The 19669-nt window shown below is 36.2% G+C and overlaps 1 protein-coding gene across 12 annotated transcripts in view; it reads left to right on the top strand.

Annotated features, from left to right (window-relative positions):
• Window positions 1–19669, top strand: part of LOC123517312 (talin-2-like) — a 181090-nt gene that overhangs the window by 123807 nt on the left and 37614 nt on the right. For all 12 annotated transcript variants that reach the window (XM_045277271.1, XM_045277270.1, XM_045277275.1 and 9 more), the window contains 6 exons: window positions 1304–1498; window positions 1710–1852; window positions 3270–3393; window positions 3499–3693; window positions 5165–5323; window positions 6754–6879. In XM_045277271.1, the coding sequence (XP_045133206.1) occupies window positions 1304–1498; window positions 1710–1852; window positions 3270–3393; window positions 3499–3693; window positions 5165–5323; window positions 6754–6879 (942 nt within the window). The remainder of the gene's footprint in view (window positions 1–1303; window positions 1499–1709; window positions 1853–3269; window positions 3394–3498; window positions 3694–5164; window positions 5324–6753; window positions 6880–19669) is intronic.

Raw genomic sequence — 19669 nt, forward strand, 5'->3', positions numbered from 1 at the left:
TTTCCTCCTCACAGTCAGTGTTTGGTGAGACATGGAGGGATGAGGTAGTCACGTTATAGCTCTGTACTTTATCAGTAATAACATTCTTACAGGAATGAATTGACGAGATTTAGTATCAGAGACTTCAATAAGAAGTAATAAAGCAGCCAAGACAACGAGAAATAAACACAGCTGTCACCGATAGCTGTGATAAGCTACAACTCAGATACATGTCATGTTCTCTACAGTACACGTGGTCCACGCAGGCCACTATCACTCATGCCTTGCCTCGCCTGACTACACGCTGCCTCACCCCACCACCAAACACTCTCTTGTCTGGCTTCATAAATGTTGTAAAATGCATAAACACTCATTTCATGACTACCCTTACCATCACAACTAGTCTATTATCATTATACAACAAAAAAAAAAAGCGTGACAACAGTAATACAAAAGATAATTTTGACATGGAGGTATGAAGTTGAACCAGGCAAGTAATAAATAACTTCATAGTGTCCCTATCTCACCTCAACACACTAATCAAGACTCAGAGATGTCCAGACCAGTCGTAATATAGCAAATTGCCATGACAGTGCTGATGGTGCCTTGCGACACCCTGATTTACGAGTGAATAATATTTTCTAGAGAAGTCACCTTTGTATCCACAATCATGTGTGAAAATTTCTTGTCTATCAGATGAATACAGATAGCAAAACAAGGATGAAATGAGAAAAAATCTTTTGGAGCAAATATGTCAAAAAGTGGTTTTTACAATTCAAAACTTTTCTCTAAATCGGTATAAACTCTGATCCACTTTTGTTTGGTATCATTTTAAAGTACAATTCAAAAGCAACGTTTTGTTGGATTTAGATTTTTTATAATGTTAATAGAAAATGACATACAGGAAAATGAAAAAAAAAGTCCTTTAAAAAATAGAAAAACTATTCCCAACAAAAGGTGCATATACATAATTATGTACAAAGTTTATGATGATTTTTTTTCATGCAATTAACTAGAAAATAAAGTTTGTGAAAAAAACAAAACAAAAGAAATGCATTGTTTGGGTACCATTCACCCAAGCTTGATGAAATTTATAGAATGACCTTACATGTACACCCACAAACAACATACTTAAGTTTTCAAGCCAATTGGACCTACCATAAGCGAAATATGACTCGTGTTAGGTTAATTTGCCATGCTCCTTAAAAATCTGTTGTTATTTTGAAATAACAAGTGAAGCATTGCTTATGGCTAATGTTTTGTTAATTAGTATAAATGATTTGTACAATTATGGTATGATAACTCAACCATATTGCTTCACCAGGAACTCTTGTCAACTGTGGAGACCATTGCTACAGAAGCTGGAGTGGTGTCTGGTCTTGTTGAGAGTATTACCACTTCCATGCATCACATTGATGATATCTATGCTGCCCCAATGGAGGAAGGAGATACCTTTGTTGATTACCAAACACGTATGGTGACTGCTGCCAAGGAGATTGCAAAGCTAGCACAGGATATGGTATGTTACAAATTTTAAAATCTTGTGTCATAAGCATTTTTAGAAGCAATTTTAAGAAGCAGAGTGCAGTTGAATAACTTTTTGAGGCAAACCTCTCTCTCTCTCTCTCTCTCTCTCTCTCTCTCTCTCTCTCTCTCTCTCTCTCTCTCTCTCTCTCTCTCTCTCTCTCTCTCTCTCTCTCTGAAAATTTTCATATTTTTACAATTTTCAGGTTGGAAAATCATCAAGTGATGCTTCTCAGCTGGGTGCTCTGGGAGCCAGTTTGTCTCATCAATTTAATTCTCTAGCCTCAGACTCTGCTGGTGCCATTCGACAGTCATCCAATGTGGATGTTGGAAATAGGCTGCGTTCAAGGTACACTGCTTTTAATCTTACCACTTGTGTGATCATTGTCATAATTTTATAAAGCTACTTTGTGGTTTGGGACACAGCAAGTCACAATATGACTAAGTTGTAAGGAAACCTCAAGCTATAGCTACAGCAGTTCCAATATATTAATAGAATCTACCATATATTGCAGCCTATAGGTTAAGTTTTTAAGGTAATTTTTTTTATAGTCAAAACTAGGAGTTGACATGTCGGTTAGATATGAAATAGCAACCTTTAAATATATTTGCACCAGTAACATCAATACCAGAAAACTGCTCATGAACTTAGTCTAAGGGCTGTGTTTACACATGTTATTCTACCAAGACATGGTGAAAACCAGAAACTGCTACTCATGAGGATTGCACATGCTCCCAAAAGGAATATGTTTGAGTAATGTGAATGTTTCATACGCAAGGGACTCTGGGAGGCCAGAAAGGACTCCTGGCTTGGGAAGAGAGCCTCTTCCTCCAGACACTCTGCAGTAGATAGGAACAACAACGTACCTACACAAATACCGTAGTTTATTATTATAGAATATTTTATTTATTTGGAAGCTAAAAACATAATAGCTAAATTAATCTAAAATATTTAAGAACCCTCAAAGTCTTGTTCAACAGTTAAAAATAGATCATCATATGTGGCTGGTGGCATTGGCTTCATCAGCAAGAGATTCAACATCTGTTTCCTTGTCACTGTCATTTCACATGTCATCTTTCTCTCAGTGAAAATTGACTGCTTGTTTATGTTGAAGTGCTTGAAGTTGAAGGTGTTTACAGTCTGTTTTACTTGTTTTATTTATCTTAGTGTAGATAAAACAATTTACAACCCAGTACTTAGTGACTCATACTGACATTTGGCCAGGCTAAGTAATAGTTTAGGGGAGTTTTTCTGTATAGTTCAACATTTTGGGGTTAAATTATTAAACTTGACTAATGTGCCAGATCAACTTAGAAGTTGCAATATATGGTATGATACAGAGCGTGACTGACCAGCCTGGAGGGGATGCTATGACTGACTAGGACAACATGTTATGCAGGGAGACACCATAAGTGATCCCAAAACAAAATAACAGCATGAATCATCTTAAGTGAATGAATAAATGAATTGACAATAAACAATAGTAATAAGTGACAATAATAACAATAGTGTTACATAACTAATTATTGGAACTGCTTGTGACCAGTGTCAGGTTTATAGTTGTCCAGTTATTTGGAGCTATCTAGGCTGTTGTGTTGTCTGTCTATTCAGTAAAAAGGAGGCCTTAAATCTGCACTTAATATTTACTCAATTTTGCAGAAATGAAAGGCCAGCAGCTATGTCATTGTGTGAATGTGCACATGCATAGAATTAGTACATGAATTTTCAAGTTTGAATATTGAAATATTGCATTGTATAATTTCAGTGTACATGAACTTGGTCAAGCTTGTATTGATATAGTGAAGGCTGGAGGGGCCTGCCAAGCCGCTCCACGAGATACTTTCTGCCAGCGTGATCTGTCTGAGTCTGCCCGTCATGTTAAGGAAAAGGTAACATTTTCAATCTTCATAACAGTTGTGAAAATTAAGATTTTTTATTATTTCAGAACTTTTTCTCAGGATAGAAATAATCAATATTCTTGAATTTCATTCCAGGCTTCACATGTTTTGGCTGCCCTTCAAGCTGGTTCAAGAGGTACTCAAGCCTGTATCAATGCAGCATCCACAGTGTCAGGCATTATTGGTGACCTTGATACCACCATTATGTTTGCCACTGCTGGTACACTCAACTCAGAGAAAGAAGGGGAAAACTTCTCAGATCATCGTGAATATATTCTTAAGACTGCCAAGGTATCAATTGTCATGTTATGTTAATCATATGTAAACAAAATATTCCAAGAGATGGATCAGAATTATTAATCCCAAAGTTACCAGAGGAAAGAATGATGAAAATGAGATAGCTATAGAACCTTGAGCAATGTGAAGCGACTATGATATTATAGTGACTCTAGGACATGAGCTATAGGATCTTGAGTAGTGTGAAGTGACCATGATATAATTGTGACTCTAGGACATGGCTGTGAAACAATGTTTGGGATGACAGTGAATATTTCAATTAATTGAAGAATAGCATGTAAGATTTATGTATGTTAAAGTCAACACGAATGGGTATATGAATAATTGCATCTGTCTTTGCATACATGTAAGTTTATTACGAACATGTGACCCAAAAAAATAATATTGCGCAAATTAAATATAATGAAAATGACAAGATGCGACAATAGATTAAATACAAGAAAATGTAGATGCATTACTAATTTTGAGTAGTTATCAACTTGAGGCTCTTGATCCCCTCGTTCCATCCCATTTTTAATACTCTTTTAAGGCACAAAGCATTCTAACCTAACTGCAAAGTTTTAGACCTGGTCATGTCCTCCCTACTATAGGGAAAACAAAATTGTTAGCTGTACTGTATAATCAAATTATGAAAATTAAAGGCATGAATTTACAGCCAGTATACAAAAACATGTTTCTCACTAATATAGGTTGGCATTATTGTGATAATTTATAAAGATGCAATAATGAGATATAATTATTTTTGCCAGTACTTGGTTTTTAATTTGTTATAATCAGTTTTTTTGTTTTTGGAGCATAAGCATGATGAAGATTTGAACTTTCAAATTAAAATGTATTTATTTTACTTAAAACAGTGCTTATCATTAGTTAAAAGACAAGATTTTTCTGTTATCTTAGATAAAAATAAAGATTTATCAATTTTCTTCACTTAACATGTCAGTATCTTTATCATTAGTATCAGAATTATCAGGTTATCAGGGGATATATTTATTGCCAGTTATTGATTAATGGTTATCATTATAGATTTATTAATTGTAGCGCGTCCTGCTATAGTGATGTAGGCGACAGACAAACAATGGAAAGGAAAAAGCAGCCTTTGAAAGTCCCATAGCTTACTGAGCTGCACATGCACTATACAGCACTATACTGCCCTTGCCTCACATGGATATCTTGCTATGCACTTTGGGAGTGAAAAGATCTTGAGTTTTTCTATTATATTCTCACTTTATGAACTTATTTTTTTGGATTTTCAGAATATGTAAGGTACCTCATGACAGCTTGAATGCCAGAACTCAATTTCCACTCAGATGTCGCTTACCCAATTATAGCAGGAGGCACCACAACTATGATAAATTTTTCATTATTGCACCAAGCTATGTTCACTAAATCATATGAGGTTTTTTTTATATTAAGGTTTGAGTGAACTCATATATTATTTACATTTTTCTGTGATTGTTTCTGGCAGGCTCTTGTTGAAGATACAAAAACTCTTGTGACTGGTGCAGCATCATCACAGGAACAATTGGCTGTTGCAGCTCAGAATGCTGTTTCCACCATTGTTCAGTTGTCAGACATTGTGAAAAGTGGAGCCTCCTCACTGGGAGTCAATAATCCAGAGCCACAGGTAAGTTCAGTTACATATCTGTTTCATTTTCCTTCAACTTACACTTTTTGTTTTGCTGACAAGTGTGACAATATTCCTATTGATTTCAGTTGTACAATGTGTATCAAGATGATTGGATATCATCATCTTTTTATGTGCTATATATCATCTCTTACATTATCATCCACTACATTTTCAAAAATGATTCATATCTCAGGAAATTTCTCAATCTTTTTATCTTTAGACACATGGTTTCAGTATTTTGGAAAATTTGATTCTACTTCCAGTGTCATAGTGTTCATATGATGATACCCTTCCTAACTGAAGTTCGTCTACAGCATTTGAAGCCTTTTAAGAAAATATGAAAAGGCTTTAATTTGTGACCTTGGTATCAATGTAACTAAATATAACATTATATGCAAAATTATAAAGAAAAGATGCTGCAGTACAAGTAAAAATAAAGAAAAGATATGTCTGCATATACCATCTCTATGATTTGTGTTTTTTTTCTTTCTCTAGTAATACTTCATTTCTTTTCTTGCATACTTTTGAATTTTTTTTTTCTAGTACTTGTGAATTTTCTTGTTATCCATTTCACATAGGCAAGGCAAAAACTGGATTTATAAGTAAGTAGTGGCAATTTTCTATCAGTGAAAAATAATAGCACTATAAAATGAAGATGCAGGACAGTTCTTCCATTGTTTATGCATCTCTAAACATTGTACTCAAAGGAAGCACAAATACCAACAGACCTTTTGGTTCTTATTCATTGTAAAGCAGGGGTTCTCAGCCTTTTACTTGCTAAGAACCTCCTAAGTTATAAGAACATCTACCTAAACCCGTAATAATCTGGCATCAAACAGAATGTTAATTAGTGACAGACACTAATTCAATATGCAATGGTACTTCAAAGGATATTGGGCTTGCAAACCCCAGGTTGAGAACCTATAATATAGAGCAATAGATTATATACATGATTAATGGTTTCTGATTTTCTATGCCTTTTTTATGAATTATGTAACATTTTTAATTGATATAATTGTTTCATTATATCCAGAAAAACATAGCCAAGATATTACTTTTAGAGCTGGGGTAATTACACCACAAAGAACCTCCATATAACACACCAATAAGTGTCATGACAGACTGTAGAAAGTATTGAACTTCCCTTGACTTACATGGTTGCACAGCTTTCATGAGAGTTCCACCATAAAACCTAGTAATTACTGGCTACACAAAAATTTGTTCCTTGCAATCACTTTTGAACCATTACACTCCTGCTTCCATGAAATTTCAAATTAGTGTTTCTAGTTTTCTTAGAAAATAGCATTGATACAAATGTTTTAAGAAATTTTTTTTTAATGATTATATATATATATATATATAAAACCAGTAAAAAATCTAAATGCAACTCTTTCAAACTCAGTTTTACCGTTTAATTTACTTGCCAGGTCATGTTGCTGAATGCCGTCAAGGATGTTGCCATGGCTCTGGGAGACTTGATCCATGCCACAAAGGCTGCTTCAGGCAAATCCCAACAAGACCCAGCCATGACAACCCTCAAGGAGTCAGCAAAGGTAAGGAATATTTAAGTGTACATTTGTGTAGGGTTGGGAGGCATGAGATGAGAACTCAGTTGAAACATGATTATAAAGTCACAGAAATCACTTTTTTGGCATTCTTTATACATTCATAAAGTTATTGCTGTGAGAACAACAAATACTAAAACACCAACAGTATGCACTTGCATTTAGACTAACCTTGATTTGTAATGAATCCTTGTATATTAAATAAGTCTTGCATAAACTTGATCTAATCTTACTCTTAGAGAGTGTGTTACAAAAGAAAATTAAGAAAAGTTGAATAATTAAGAAAGCTAAGCATTGTGATATGTGTTCAACTTACCACTACTGTCATCTTGGGCCAATAATTAGCTCATATATTTGTTTGCTTTGGAAAATATTGGTTATACACAACCAAATTCTTGAAAGTGACATGAGCCAAGAAACATTTAGTAATTGTATCAATAGAAACATTGAGGGAGGGGAAATTCCAGTTAGTGTTGACTTACAGGTGGATTCTCTCTCTCTCTCTCTCTCTCTCTCTCTCTCTCTCTCTCTCTCTCTCTCTCTCTCTCTCATAGTAATATTTTTGATCACTTCCTCCTTCACAAAATTTATATATGTACTTCACACTCGTTTGCCACACGCTAGTGAAATTGCAAGTTTTGGTAATTGTATGGCCTCCTTTCTTTAGAGCAATCATCTAAGCAATTGTCTCACTCATTGAATCCTTAGATTTCGACATAGTTGGCAAATAAAGCACTACTAAACACCCAAGTCATGTAAATCCAGAGGACTGTCACAGAACAGGACAGTGCAGAAAACGTCACTCTACTGCTGCCAGAGGTCGACTATGTGTGTGGCCTTGAACAGGAAAGATTCCACATCATAGAATGTTGGCAAATTTTTGTTTAATTTTACTTGAAACTCATAAACACCATTCTTTTTTTGCCATAAATATGCAACCATGTGCCCAGTGGAGACTACTATGAGTCAGACCGGGAGTGGCTCATGTCAGACCAAGAGGAGGAGTTAATTCGTCTGCTCTCCGTTGAACACATCCCTGATAACCGTCACCTGACCAGTGATATTTTGATAGAATCAGCTTAGAAGAAGTTTCTTAATAATGCTGAAAACATTTGCTGGGAATGAAATACATATCTTTTATTTTGTTTATGACTTTGGGTCATGATTCATGAATAAGAAAGCAAACGACACTAATCTTTACTTTGTTAAACAATATCAGTCCCATTGGCTTTAGCCACTGTAAAATTATACATAATCTGTTTATTCCTCTGAAAAATGACAGTTGAAAAATTTGCCGATAAATGAGACTGAAGTGTTAATTATTTTTCAAGTTTGTTTATATCATCTCAAATGTAAATATCTAGATTTGTCCATATTGATATGTTTAGTGGTAACATTATGAAATTAGATCATAGAATTTTGCAAATAACCTATGAAATGAATTCTTCAATTAAATATTGCTTTTCATTCCCAGATTTTTTTTCAATGCTTCATTTTAAGATGTCTTAATTTCACTTGTGCGCTATTCCAAAGCACAATGAATTTTGTTATGAAGTCATTGAAAAGTTCCCTCCTTATTTACTTTCACTTGTTTCACTGCCAGCGCTTGCATCTTTTTATTTTGTCTTATCAGATTTATGTGATGCAGTTAATAAATGTACATACATTATTTTTTAGTGTGATTCCTATATTGTTTTTATATTCTCACAACACAATTAAATAAAGGAAATGTTCATGCAAATCATTAAGAAAAGTGCAGTAATGCTGAATAATTTTACATAGAATAAACCTGGAAAATGGAAATCATACATGTAAAAGATGTATGACTAAATATCACTGGTCATGATGGTGAGAGGAAGGTGAGCTGGCCCTATGGAGTGGTCTTGTCACTAACAGTTATCTGTGTGTTTGTCATGTAGTTAGACCCTCCCCATAAGTAGGAGGCTTTTATTGTAGGAAACTAATGGCATGGTGTCACCCTGCTAACATGATTCCTAGATTTTGTGTTCATTATTGATATCCAGAAATTTATGACAACGTTCATACAACAGCTTGTAGATACTGAACATGGAAATGTGCGCTTGTGCTAAGTCTTCAACACTTAACTGTATGACTAAAAATGTGTTTTGTTAGCATATGGCAAATTCATTTCTTAGCTTTTCTAAGCAAAGAAAAGCTCCGCTCTTATTTGATTAAACTGTTCCACGTGATAAGTAGATCATTGCTAATTTTGTTTCTTGTGTTACTTAATGCAAACCTACATCAAATCAAACAAATTAAGAAAACTTCAGTAATTAGTTTTAGGTACTATACTACTGTTACATTTCTGTAAGTCCATGATAATTTAGTTACATAAATTATTTACCATTCTAACAGCAATGGTAAACGCATAAACATGCATACACAGACATATTAACCCTCAAAGCGCATCAGGCGCAATCGTGGCTTTTACAGTATGCCATGTCACACCATGATTGTAGCTCTCTTCAAAAATATATTCTGATCATTTTATGATTTTATACTTAGGCTGTGCATCATACATCAAGTCCTGCCTTTGATCCTTTGTTTTCAATGTGGTGCATACTTGTCCAATCACATCTCAGCTTTTGCAAAGATTTGTTTATGTTGTGAGGCTTCAGATTTTCCCACTTAGAGTTTACTTTCATGATGTGAGGTGTATATTATTTATTTATTTATTTTTTTTTTTTTTTTTCCCAATTTTTAGGCAAGACAACAGACATATATTTCCATATGAGATGATATATGACAATACAAGGTCATTGTTTTTTATTTTGTTTTTGTTTATTTTAATTGATTAGGATGAGAGGAGAGCAAGTGGTGTAGTGATAATGATGTTTCATGATGAGTGTAAGATAACACTGGAGGAAATTAAATTTGATGAGCATGATGAAACTAGTTATGAGGAATTTGACACAGATGACTTACCTAGTGGTAGACTACAGAGTCATGACAGTTATGCTATTCCAACACCAAATAGTGTAAATGACATTAAGGATGATGACACCAAGTCAGCTGGGGCATAATCTGTAGGGACAGGAGGGTGGACATCAGTGAACCTATTGCAGGAGTCAGTGGACTCCACATTCATCCAAGACTAATGCTATGTCCACTGAATATTTTAGGATTTTTTTTACCACTCATGATATAGATTAAATAGTTCTAGAAATGGATAGGTAGGCAGAACAATGGTTTTATAAAAATGCTGAATTTGCAAGTAAAAAAAAAAAAAAAAAAGCAAGGTCTATGGTATATTTATGGATTAAAGAAAAAACAAACCCTGGAGAAATCATATTTCTAGCAGTAATAATGAATATGGAGCTAGTTAGAAAACTAACTCTTATGTCATACTGGGACTTTATAGTCTATCCAGTCAACTCCATGGCCATGGTTCAGTGCTCACCTCAGTAGAACAAGGTTTCGGCTGCTACTAAAATTGTTTATTTCAATGATAAGGAAAAAAAACAGGCCCATCTCTTGTGTACCACTTTGAGAAAGCTTGCTTTGAATCTTTCAGTGAAAAAATGCAGGAAATTAAAGAATTTTCATAGAAATATATCCATTTATCTTAGAGATGTACTGATGCATCGGTATCGATATTGGCCCATTTTTTGGGTATCAATATCGGTATCGGTATTGGCTTATTTATGCTGATACTTCCGATACCTAAAAGGAATTTACTACTTAGTGATATATTCGATATAAGATAATGATGATAGCAAATTAATATAATACGGCGTATTAAGTTTCTGTGGTGATTATCGTATGTCATAGAATACTGTTTTCTGTGGTAATAAGCCACAACCCTTAAATTGGACGCGTATGAAACGCGTATAGGCTGAACTCCGGCATCCTGTCACACGGTCGGTCAGGAGTCACCAGTCACCACGCATTCTCACTGTCTCTCAGTCAGACGCTGCTCCTCCACCCACACAAAGTTCACACAGGTGAAAAGCTTATGTTTTTTAACTATACAGTCAATGATACTTGAGCATCCATGAAAATGCTAAAATTATATATATATATATATATATATATATATATATATATATATATATATATATATATATATATATATATATATATATATATATATATATATATATATATATATATATATATATATATATATATAAGAATATCAAACTTATATTGAGAATATATATATATATATATATATATATATATATATATATATATATATATATATATATATATATATATATATATATATATATAGTTAGGCATTTTGCATTATTGTAAATAACAGCATATTCTTATTTGATTTATAATTAACAGTGCTAGTGCTAGCCTTTTCCAAGATATCATACTGGAATAGGTGGAAGCTCGAATTATATATGTATATTAATTTTAATGCAAGTTTAATTTTTGAGTTACTTGTGTTAACCTAAGGATGTAAAAATTCCATAACTAAGAAAGTAACGATTCTGTTTTGTAATCATGTGCATTGTGTATAATTTGTTGCATATTAATTATTTAAGATCATAGCAATACACTAGAAATTTAGAATAAACTAAACTTTTTCTATTTAATTGAAAAGATTAGGTGAAAGCTCATTTTTCTGAATTGGTCTACTAATGTCTAATGAATTAATATCAAAGGGTGTCAGATTTAATTAAAGAGAAACATACACAACAAAATAAGTTTCTTTTGCTAATATTTTGTGTCTGTTTTACAATTTTAATAATTTTAAAAATATTTTTGATCGCCAAAATATCGTTAATAAAATTAATAATGAAAATGCACAAGACCAAATGGTCGTTAAAGTAGTAAGAAGTAAGAATTTAAAATAACTGACAAGAATCAGAAGACTGAGAAGATATTCATTCCAATTACTGAGTAATTTACCTTTGCAAATGGCTTCAAAAAAGCTTCTAGAATTGCTCCTATTTCACAAACGTTCTCAGAAGGACTTACAGCATCCCTCAAAACAAAGCCTCCCATCTGATAACGCTCGCCGTCCACCAACTCATCCTGGTGTCCAGTGCAGTAATCACTATAAGTAGTGGTATCGGTATCGGTAGTAGTATCAGTATCGGCCCAATTAGGTGGTATCGTTATTGGTATCGGAATCGGCCAAAATTTTGGTATCGGTACATCTCTAATTTATCTCCCTCAAAATTTTTCTCATTTCATTTTTACATGCATATATAAGTTCCATTGCTTATTTATGATTATACCAAAGAAAAGAGCAACTTCAAAGCTTTCAAATGATATATAAGCAAGGGAATACCTGTTAGCATTGATTATTCTTTTTATGTACAAAAAATAATACTGCCCTCATACTTCATCATGCACTATAAGGGTTAATGTGTGTTTCTGTATCAGAACTATACACAATCAATAGTCATCAGTTGACTTTAATAATATCTTACATATCTTAGACTTCATTTATAAAACAATTTGTCCAGCTGCTGGAATCCTTGAATATCAACAAAATCAGTCATCATAGAAACAGGTTACTTGATCATTGGTAGGGTTTGTTGGATTATAGGTGGTCATCTAGTTTTATCATGGAATTGCCAAAGTTTAAGGTGGCTATGCTTGGAAGAAGAATGCTTGTGTTCATTTTTGCATATCCATACATTTGTCACAACTACAAACTTTACAAATCAACATTTCAGTGATTATGGCAGATTTTTCACCTCTTCCAGTCTCTAGAATTATCATTAGCTGTCCCTGTAATCATTCTTTTATTGTAGCTCCATATCTATTTAGTCATTCTCTCTCCTTTTTTGTTTTTTATTTTTGTTTTGTTTTGTTATTTACACGAATTTCCATATTTCAAACAATAGGTCTTCTTTACTTCTGTTTGTGCTTGATATCACATATATGCAATATTTTTTTCTTTTTCATTTGAATTTCCTTGAAGAGAATTATTAGATTTTCATTGATTTTTAAGTTACAGTATTTACGAAAAGCCTTGAGGCCAAAGACCGATATAAATTCTTTTCACAGTAAGTGGAGGAAGCTCACAACTACCTTCATGAGAAGGTAAGATACTTTTGAAACACTTAACTGGCGTAGCTGTTCAGCTCTTATAGAAAGGGTGGTTTGTCGATTTGGCGTTCTAAACAAAGGCTAACTGTGCTACTACTTTGCTTTTCTTTCAACCTCTCAACATGTGCAAAATAACTTTAAGTGAGGGGAAATGGAAGGAAATGTTTACATTATACAGAGCTGGCCATGATCTCTCACTTATTTCCACTCAAACAGGAGTTAGGCGCAGGGTTTTCAACGACACTGATGAGAATACTGCATTCAGCCACATTTCCCAAGTCTGGCATGCCTAGTAAGACCATTCTGAAGACCCTTACACTATCTTCAGGCATATTGTTAAAGAAGTGAGGTTGATAGTACAGAAAATCAAAGAAAAAAAAATGCCAACCTGTCAGACTTGGGAAGAGGGCCAAGTGTAGTAACCTCACCAGTATCCTTGAAATGTTCCACTAACTCTTGTGTTGTCCTCAGCTTTATTTGAGTGGAAATAAATAGATCATAACTAGCCTTGTATAATGTAAACACTTCCTTCCATTACTTCTTGCTTGTAGTCATTTTAGGCATGTTGAGAAGATGGAAGGAAGCAAAATATACTTCCACAATTAGCCTTTGCACAAGAAATGGACAAACCACCCTCTCTCTACAGGAGCTGAACAGTTACTAAGCAACTTAAATACTGGTTGCCTGGCACCAGGAGAGTGTAGAAGCATCAAAATATCTTACCTTCAGAGGAAGTTGGTTGTGAGCTTTCTCCACCTACCCAGAAGAGAAATTACATTGGCCCTATGACCTCAAGACTTTCCCTGCATTGTGTAATTGTACCAAACTTTTTTGAGAATTGGGAATAAATTTATCAGTAGAAAGACTATTTATTTGAGGTACAGGGTGGAATATATACATTTCATTATTTTCCCCAGAACTTGTTGGTTCTTTATAAGATACTTTTTTTTTATTTCTACATAAATTCAAAGAACAGTGTCCCATTTAGTTCCATCATGTCTACTATGTCCATGAAGCCTACAAACAATTCACTCATTTCCTAAATATTTCTTGACAATTATTTTTACCTCTGACACAATGTACTGTATACATTTCCTTTCTTGCATTTTCTTGTTACTTTTGTACCTTATATATATATATATATATATATATATATATATATATATATATATATATATATATATATATATATATATATATATATATATATATATATATATACAGTAAGTCCTCGTTAAACGGTACATATGCATTTCTGAAAACTTTACTGCATATCGAATTTACCATATACCATGCGTTCCAGCATGTCAAAAGTCACCCTTACAGAAATGAAAATACATGAAAATAATCATAAAAAAAAAATTTATAAATAGAAAAGTAAAGTACTGCGCAAAAGAAATAAACAGAAAATGTTTTTATTTACCTTTCAATCATCATGTATTCTATCAGATGATGTCCTTCCTAAGGCTAAGGGACAGTAAGGATTTCAGCCCTTACTCATCTTCCACTGAGTGGGTAGTCTGCACTGTCAGAAGCAGATGTAGAAGGGCCAGCTGTAGCAGGGTCGGCACGTTTCAATGGTTTGAAGAAAGATGATATTGAAGAAGGGCCAGCTGTAGCAGGGTCGGCAGGTGTGAGAGGAACGGCATGTCTGACAGGCTTGAAGAACGAGTCGATGGAGGACTGTTTAGTTAGTTTTTCTTGTTTTTTCATAGATTTCTAGATAAATCTTGACACTTTTCTCTACGTCATGAGCTACTTTGCTACTCCTGGCAAGATTTGGGTCACGTTCCTTCAGGGTTTCCAGAGCTTATTTGATACCACCGAGACATTCTCTAAGAGTTTGATGTCCAGGCCACGCACAGGTTCTTCTTCCTCGTCTCCCTCTTTTTCTGCCTCATGTGATGCCTTGTCTAGCTCTATAAGTTCATCATTTGAGAGAGGTTCAGCATGGCTTTCCAAAAAATCTTGAACATCATCATCATCATCTTCATGGAAGCCAGCCCTATGGCACAGATTTACTATGTCATTTCTGATCGCACCGATGTCGTCTTCAGCGAAGCCTGGGAAGTCGTGCGCGCATTCTGGCCATGCTTTATTCCACACCAAGTTCATGGTAGACGTCTTAACTTCATCCCAAAATGACGATGTTATCTGAGGCGTGCTTGATGTTATAAGACTTCCACCATTCACTGATAGTGGGCTTGCCATGCCCATCTGTGCCCTTTATCAGTTGCTGCATGGTTCGCCACTGGTAGTAGGCTTTTAGTGTTTGGCATGATTATTATGAATATATTTGTGCTTACAATAGACCCTTTAATATTCCATTTATTCATATAATTAGTAATGCATGTAAGTAATATGTAATGCAGTTAAAAAATGGGGGGGAAGGGGAAGAGATAAGAAGGTGGTCAAGTTAAAGTCAGTACTGCGAGTGGCGGGGAGGTGTAGCGTGGATGACGTTATCACCCCTGCTCCCCCGCGCTGGGCCCTCTCGGATGACATGAGCGGATACCGTATCTGTGAATTTTCCTTACCGTATATCGAATCGAGGGTAGTAATTTCCAAATACTGTAACTGTGAATTTACCGGATAAAGATCTACCGTATAACAAGGATTTGCTGTACAGTAAGTCCTCGTTATACGGTACATATGCGTTCCTGGAAACCTTACCGTAATTCGTATTTACAGTATTCCGAACCCATTATAACATGTAATAATAGGGAATGCGTTCTAGCACGTCAAAAGTCACCCCTACAGAAATGAAAATACGTACATGAAAACAGTCTTAAAAAAAATGTAAAGTACTGCACAAAAAAAATAAACAGAAAACATTTTTATTTACCTTTCACTTGCCATGTATTCTATCAGATGATGTCCTTCCCGAGGCTAAGGGACAGTGGGGATTTCAACCCTTACTCATCTTCCGCTGAGTGGACAGATGAGGATAAGACGTTATTTACACTGTCGGAAGCAGATGTGGAAGGGCCAGCTGTAGTAGGGTTGGCATGTTTCACTGGTTTGAAGAAAGAGGATATGGAGGAAGAACCACCTGTTGCAGGGTCAGTAGGTGTGACAGGGACAGTATGTCTGACTGGCTTGAAGAACAAGTAGATGGAGGACTTTTTTTTTTTTTTTTTTTTTTTAGGGAGAGGGCCATCCAAGGGCAAAAAAAAAAGAAAATATAAGAAAAAGCCCACTTGAGTGCTGGCTCTCTAAAAAGTGGGAAAGCGTCAGCCAAAATTGGGTAGCAAATGCCTCGATACCTCCCTCTTAAAAGAAGACAAGTTGTAGGAAGTCAGAAATACAGATGCAGGGAGGGAGTTCCAAAGTTTACCAGTGAAAGGGATGAATGATTGAGAGTACTGGTTAACTCTTGCATTAGAAAGTTGGACAGAACAGGGATGAGAGGAAGAAGAAAGCATTGTGCAGCAAGGCCACAGGAGGAGGGGAGGCATGCAGTTACCATGAAAATAGAGATAAAAGATAGAAAGAGATGCAACATTTCGGCTGTGAGAAAGAGGCTGAAGACAGTTAGTCAGAGGAGGGGAGTTGATGAGACGAAACAGCTTTGATTCCACCCTATCTAGTAAAACTGTGTGACTGGAACCCCCCCCAAACATGCGAAGAGTACTCCATACAGGGACGGATAAGGCCCTTATACAGAGTAAGCAGTTGGAGGGGCGAGAAAAACTGGCGGAGATGCCTCAGAACACCTAACTTCATAGAAGCTGTTTTAGCAAGAGATGAGATGTGAAGTTTCCAGTTAAGATTATGAGCAAAGGACAGACCGAGGATATTCATTGTGGAAGACGGAGACAGTTGAGTGTCATTGAAGAAGAGGGGATAGTTGTCTGGAAGGTTGTGTCGAGTTGATAGATGGAGGAATTGAGTTTTTGAGGCATTGAAAACTACTAGATTTTCTCTGCCCCAATCGGAAATCTTAGAAAGATCGGACGTCAGGCGTTCTGTGACATCCCTGCGTGATCTGTTGACTTCCTGAAGGGTTGGTCGTCTCTGAAAGGACATGGAAAGATGTAGGGTGGTATCATCAGCGTAGGAGTGGATAGGGCAAGAAGTTTGATTAAGAAGATCATTAATGAATAGTAGAAAGAGACAAAACCCTGAAGAACACAACTATTAATAGATTTAGGAAAAGAACAGTGGCCGTCTACCACAGCAGCAATAAAGCGGTCAGAAAGGAAACATGAGATAAAGTTGCAGAGAAGGATAGAAGCCGTAGGAGGGCAGTTTTGAAATGAAAGCTTTGTGCCAGACTCTATCAAAAGCTTTTGATATGTCTAACGCTACAGCAAAAGTTTCACCGAAATCTCTAAAAGAGGATGACCAAGACTCAGTAAGGAAAGCCAGAAGATCACCAGTAGAGGGACCTTCGCGGATGCCATACTGGCGGTCAGACAGAAGATTGTGAAGTGACAGATGTTTGAGAATCTTCCTATTCAGGATAGATTCAAAAACTTTAGACAAGCAAGAGATTAAAGCTATAGGACGGTAGTTTGAGGGTTAGAACGGTCACCCTTTTAGGAACAGGCTGAATGTAGGCAAACTTCCAGCAGGAAGGAAAGGTAGAAGTCGATAGACAAAGTTGGAAGAGTTTGGCCAGGCAAGGTGCAAGCACAGAAGCACAGTTTTTGAGAACAATAGGAGGGACCCCATCAGGTCCATAAGCCTTCCGAGGGTTTAGGCCAGCAAGGGCATGGAAAACATCATTACGAAGAATTTTAATTGTAGACATGAAATAGTCAGAGGGAGGAGGAGAGGAGGACAAGCCCAGAATCATCCAAGGTGGAGTTGTGAGCAAAGGTTTGAGAGAAGAGTTCAGCTTTAGAGACAGAAGAGATGGCAGTGGTGCCATCAGGATGAAATAAAGGAGGAAAGATGAAGAAGTGAAGTTATTTGAGATGTTTTTGGCTAGATGCCAGAAGTCACGAGGGAGTTTGAGTTTGAAAGATTTTGACATTTTCTATTTATGAAGGAGTGTTTGGCAAGTTGAAGAACAGACTTGGCATGATTGCGGGCAGAGATATAAAGTGCGTGAGATTCAGGAGATGGAAGACTCGAGTACCTTTTGTGGGCAACCTCTCTATTATGTATAGCACAAGAACAGGCTGAGTTAAACCAAGGTTTAGAAGGTTTAGGTTGAGATAAAGAATGAGGAATGTATGCCTCCATGCCAGACACTATCACTTCCGTTATGTGTTCTGTACAAAGAGATGGGTCTCTGACACGGAAGCATTAATCATTCCAGGGAAAATCAGCATAATACCTCCTCAGGTCCCCCAACTGGCAGAGGCAAAATGCCAGAGGCACCTTCGCTTTGGGGGATCCTGTGGAGGGATTGGAGAAATAGGACAAGATACAGAAATAAGATTGTGATCGGAGGAGCCCAACGGAGATGAAAGGGTGACAGCATAAGCAGAAGGGTTAGAGGTGAGGAAGAGATCAAGAATGTTGGGCGTGTCTCCAAGACGGTCAGGAATACGAGTAGGGTGTTGTACCAGTTGCTCTAGGTCATGGAGGATAGCAAAGTTGAAGGCTAGTTCACCAGGATGGTCAGTGAAGGGAGATGAAAGCCAAAGCTGGTGGTGAACATTGAAATCTCCAAGGATGGAAATCTCTGCAAAAGGGTAGAGGGACAGAATGTACTCCACTTTGGAAATTAAGTAGTCGAAGAATTTACTATAGTCAGAAGAGTTAGGGGAGAGATAACAGCACAGATGAATTTAGTTTGAGAGTGACTTAAGTCATTGCCAGATGATGGAAAACTCGGAAGATTCGAGAGACTGTCTGGTTTTTCTTGTTTTTTCATCATAGATTTCTTGATAAATCTTGACACTTTTCTCTACGTCATGAACCACTTTGCTACTCCTGGCAGGATTTGGGTCACGTTCCTTCAGGGTTTCCAGAGCTTTCTCAATACCACCGAGACATTCTCTTAGAGTTTTGATTTCCAGGCCACGCACAGGTTCTTCTTCCTCGTCTCCCTCTTTTTCTCTCTCCTGTGATGCTTTGTCTTGCTCTATAAGTTCATCCTTTCAGAGAGGTTCAGCATAGCTTTTCTCTACGTCATGAACCACTTTGCTACTCCTGGCAGGATTTGGGTCATGTTCCTTCAGGGTTTCCAGAGCTTTCTCAATACCACCGAGACATTCTCTTAGAGTTTTGATTTCCAGGCCACGCACAGGTTCTTCTTCCTCGTCTCCCTCTTTTTCTCTCTCCTGTGATGCTTTGTCTTGCTCTATTAGTTCATCCTTTCAGAGAGGTTCAGCATAGCTTTCCAAAAGATCTTGAACATCATCATCATGAAATGCATTGAAGCCAGCCCTATGGTACAGATTTACTGTCATTTCTGATCGCACTGATGTTGTCTTCAGTGAAGCCTGGAAAGTCATGCGTGCATTCTGGCCATATTTTATTCCATGCCAGGTTCTTGATAGACGTCTTCACTTCGTCCCAAGATGACTTGATGTTATCTAAAGCGTGCTTGATGTTATACAACTTCCACCATTCCCTGATAGTGGGCTTGCCAGGCCCATCTGTGCCCTTTATCAGTTCTTGCATGGTTCGTTGGTGGTACTAGGCTTTAAATGTTTGCCATGATGATTATGAATATATTTGTGCTTACAATAGACCCTTTAATATTCCATTTATTCATCTAATTAGTAATATATGTAATTAATATGACATGCAGTTAGAAAAAAAAAAGGGGGGGTGGGTG

The sequence above is a fragment of the Portunus trituberculatus genome, chromosome 42, assembly GCF_017591435.1.
Source record: "Portunus trituberculatus isolate SZX2019 chromosome 42, ASM1759143v1, whole genome shotgun sequence".
Classification (NCBI taxonomy): domain Eukaryota; kingdom Metazoa; phylum Arthropoda; class Malacostraca; order Decapoda; family Portunidae; genus Portunus; species Portunus trituberculatus.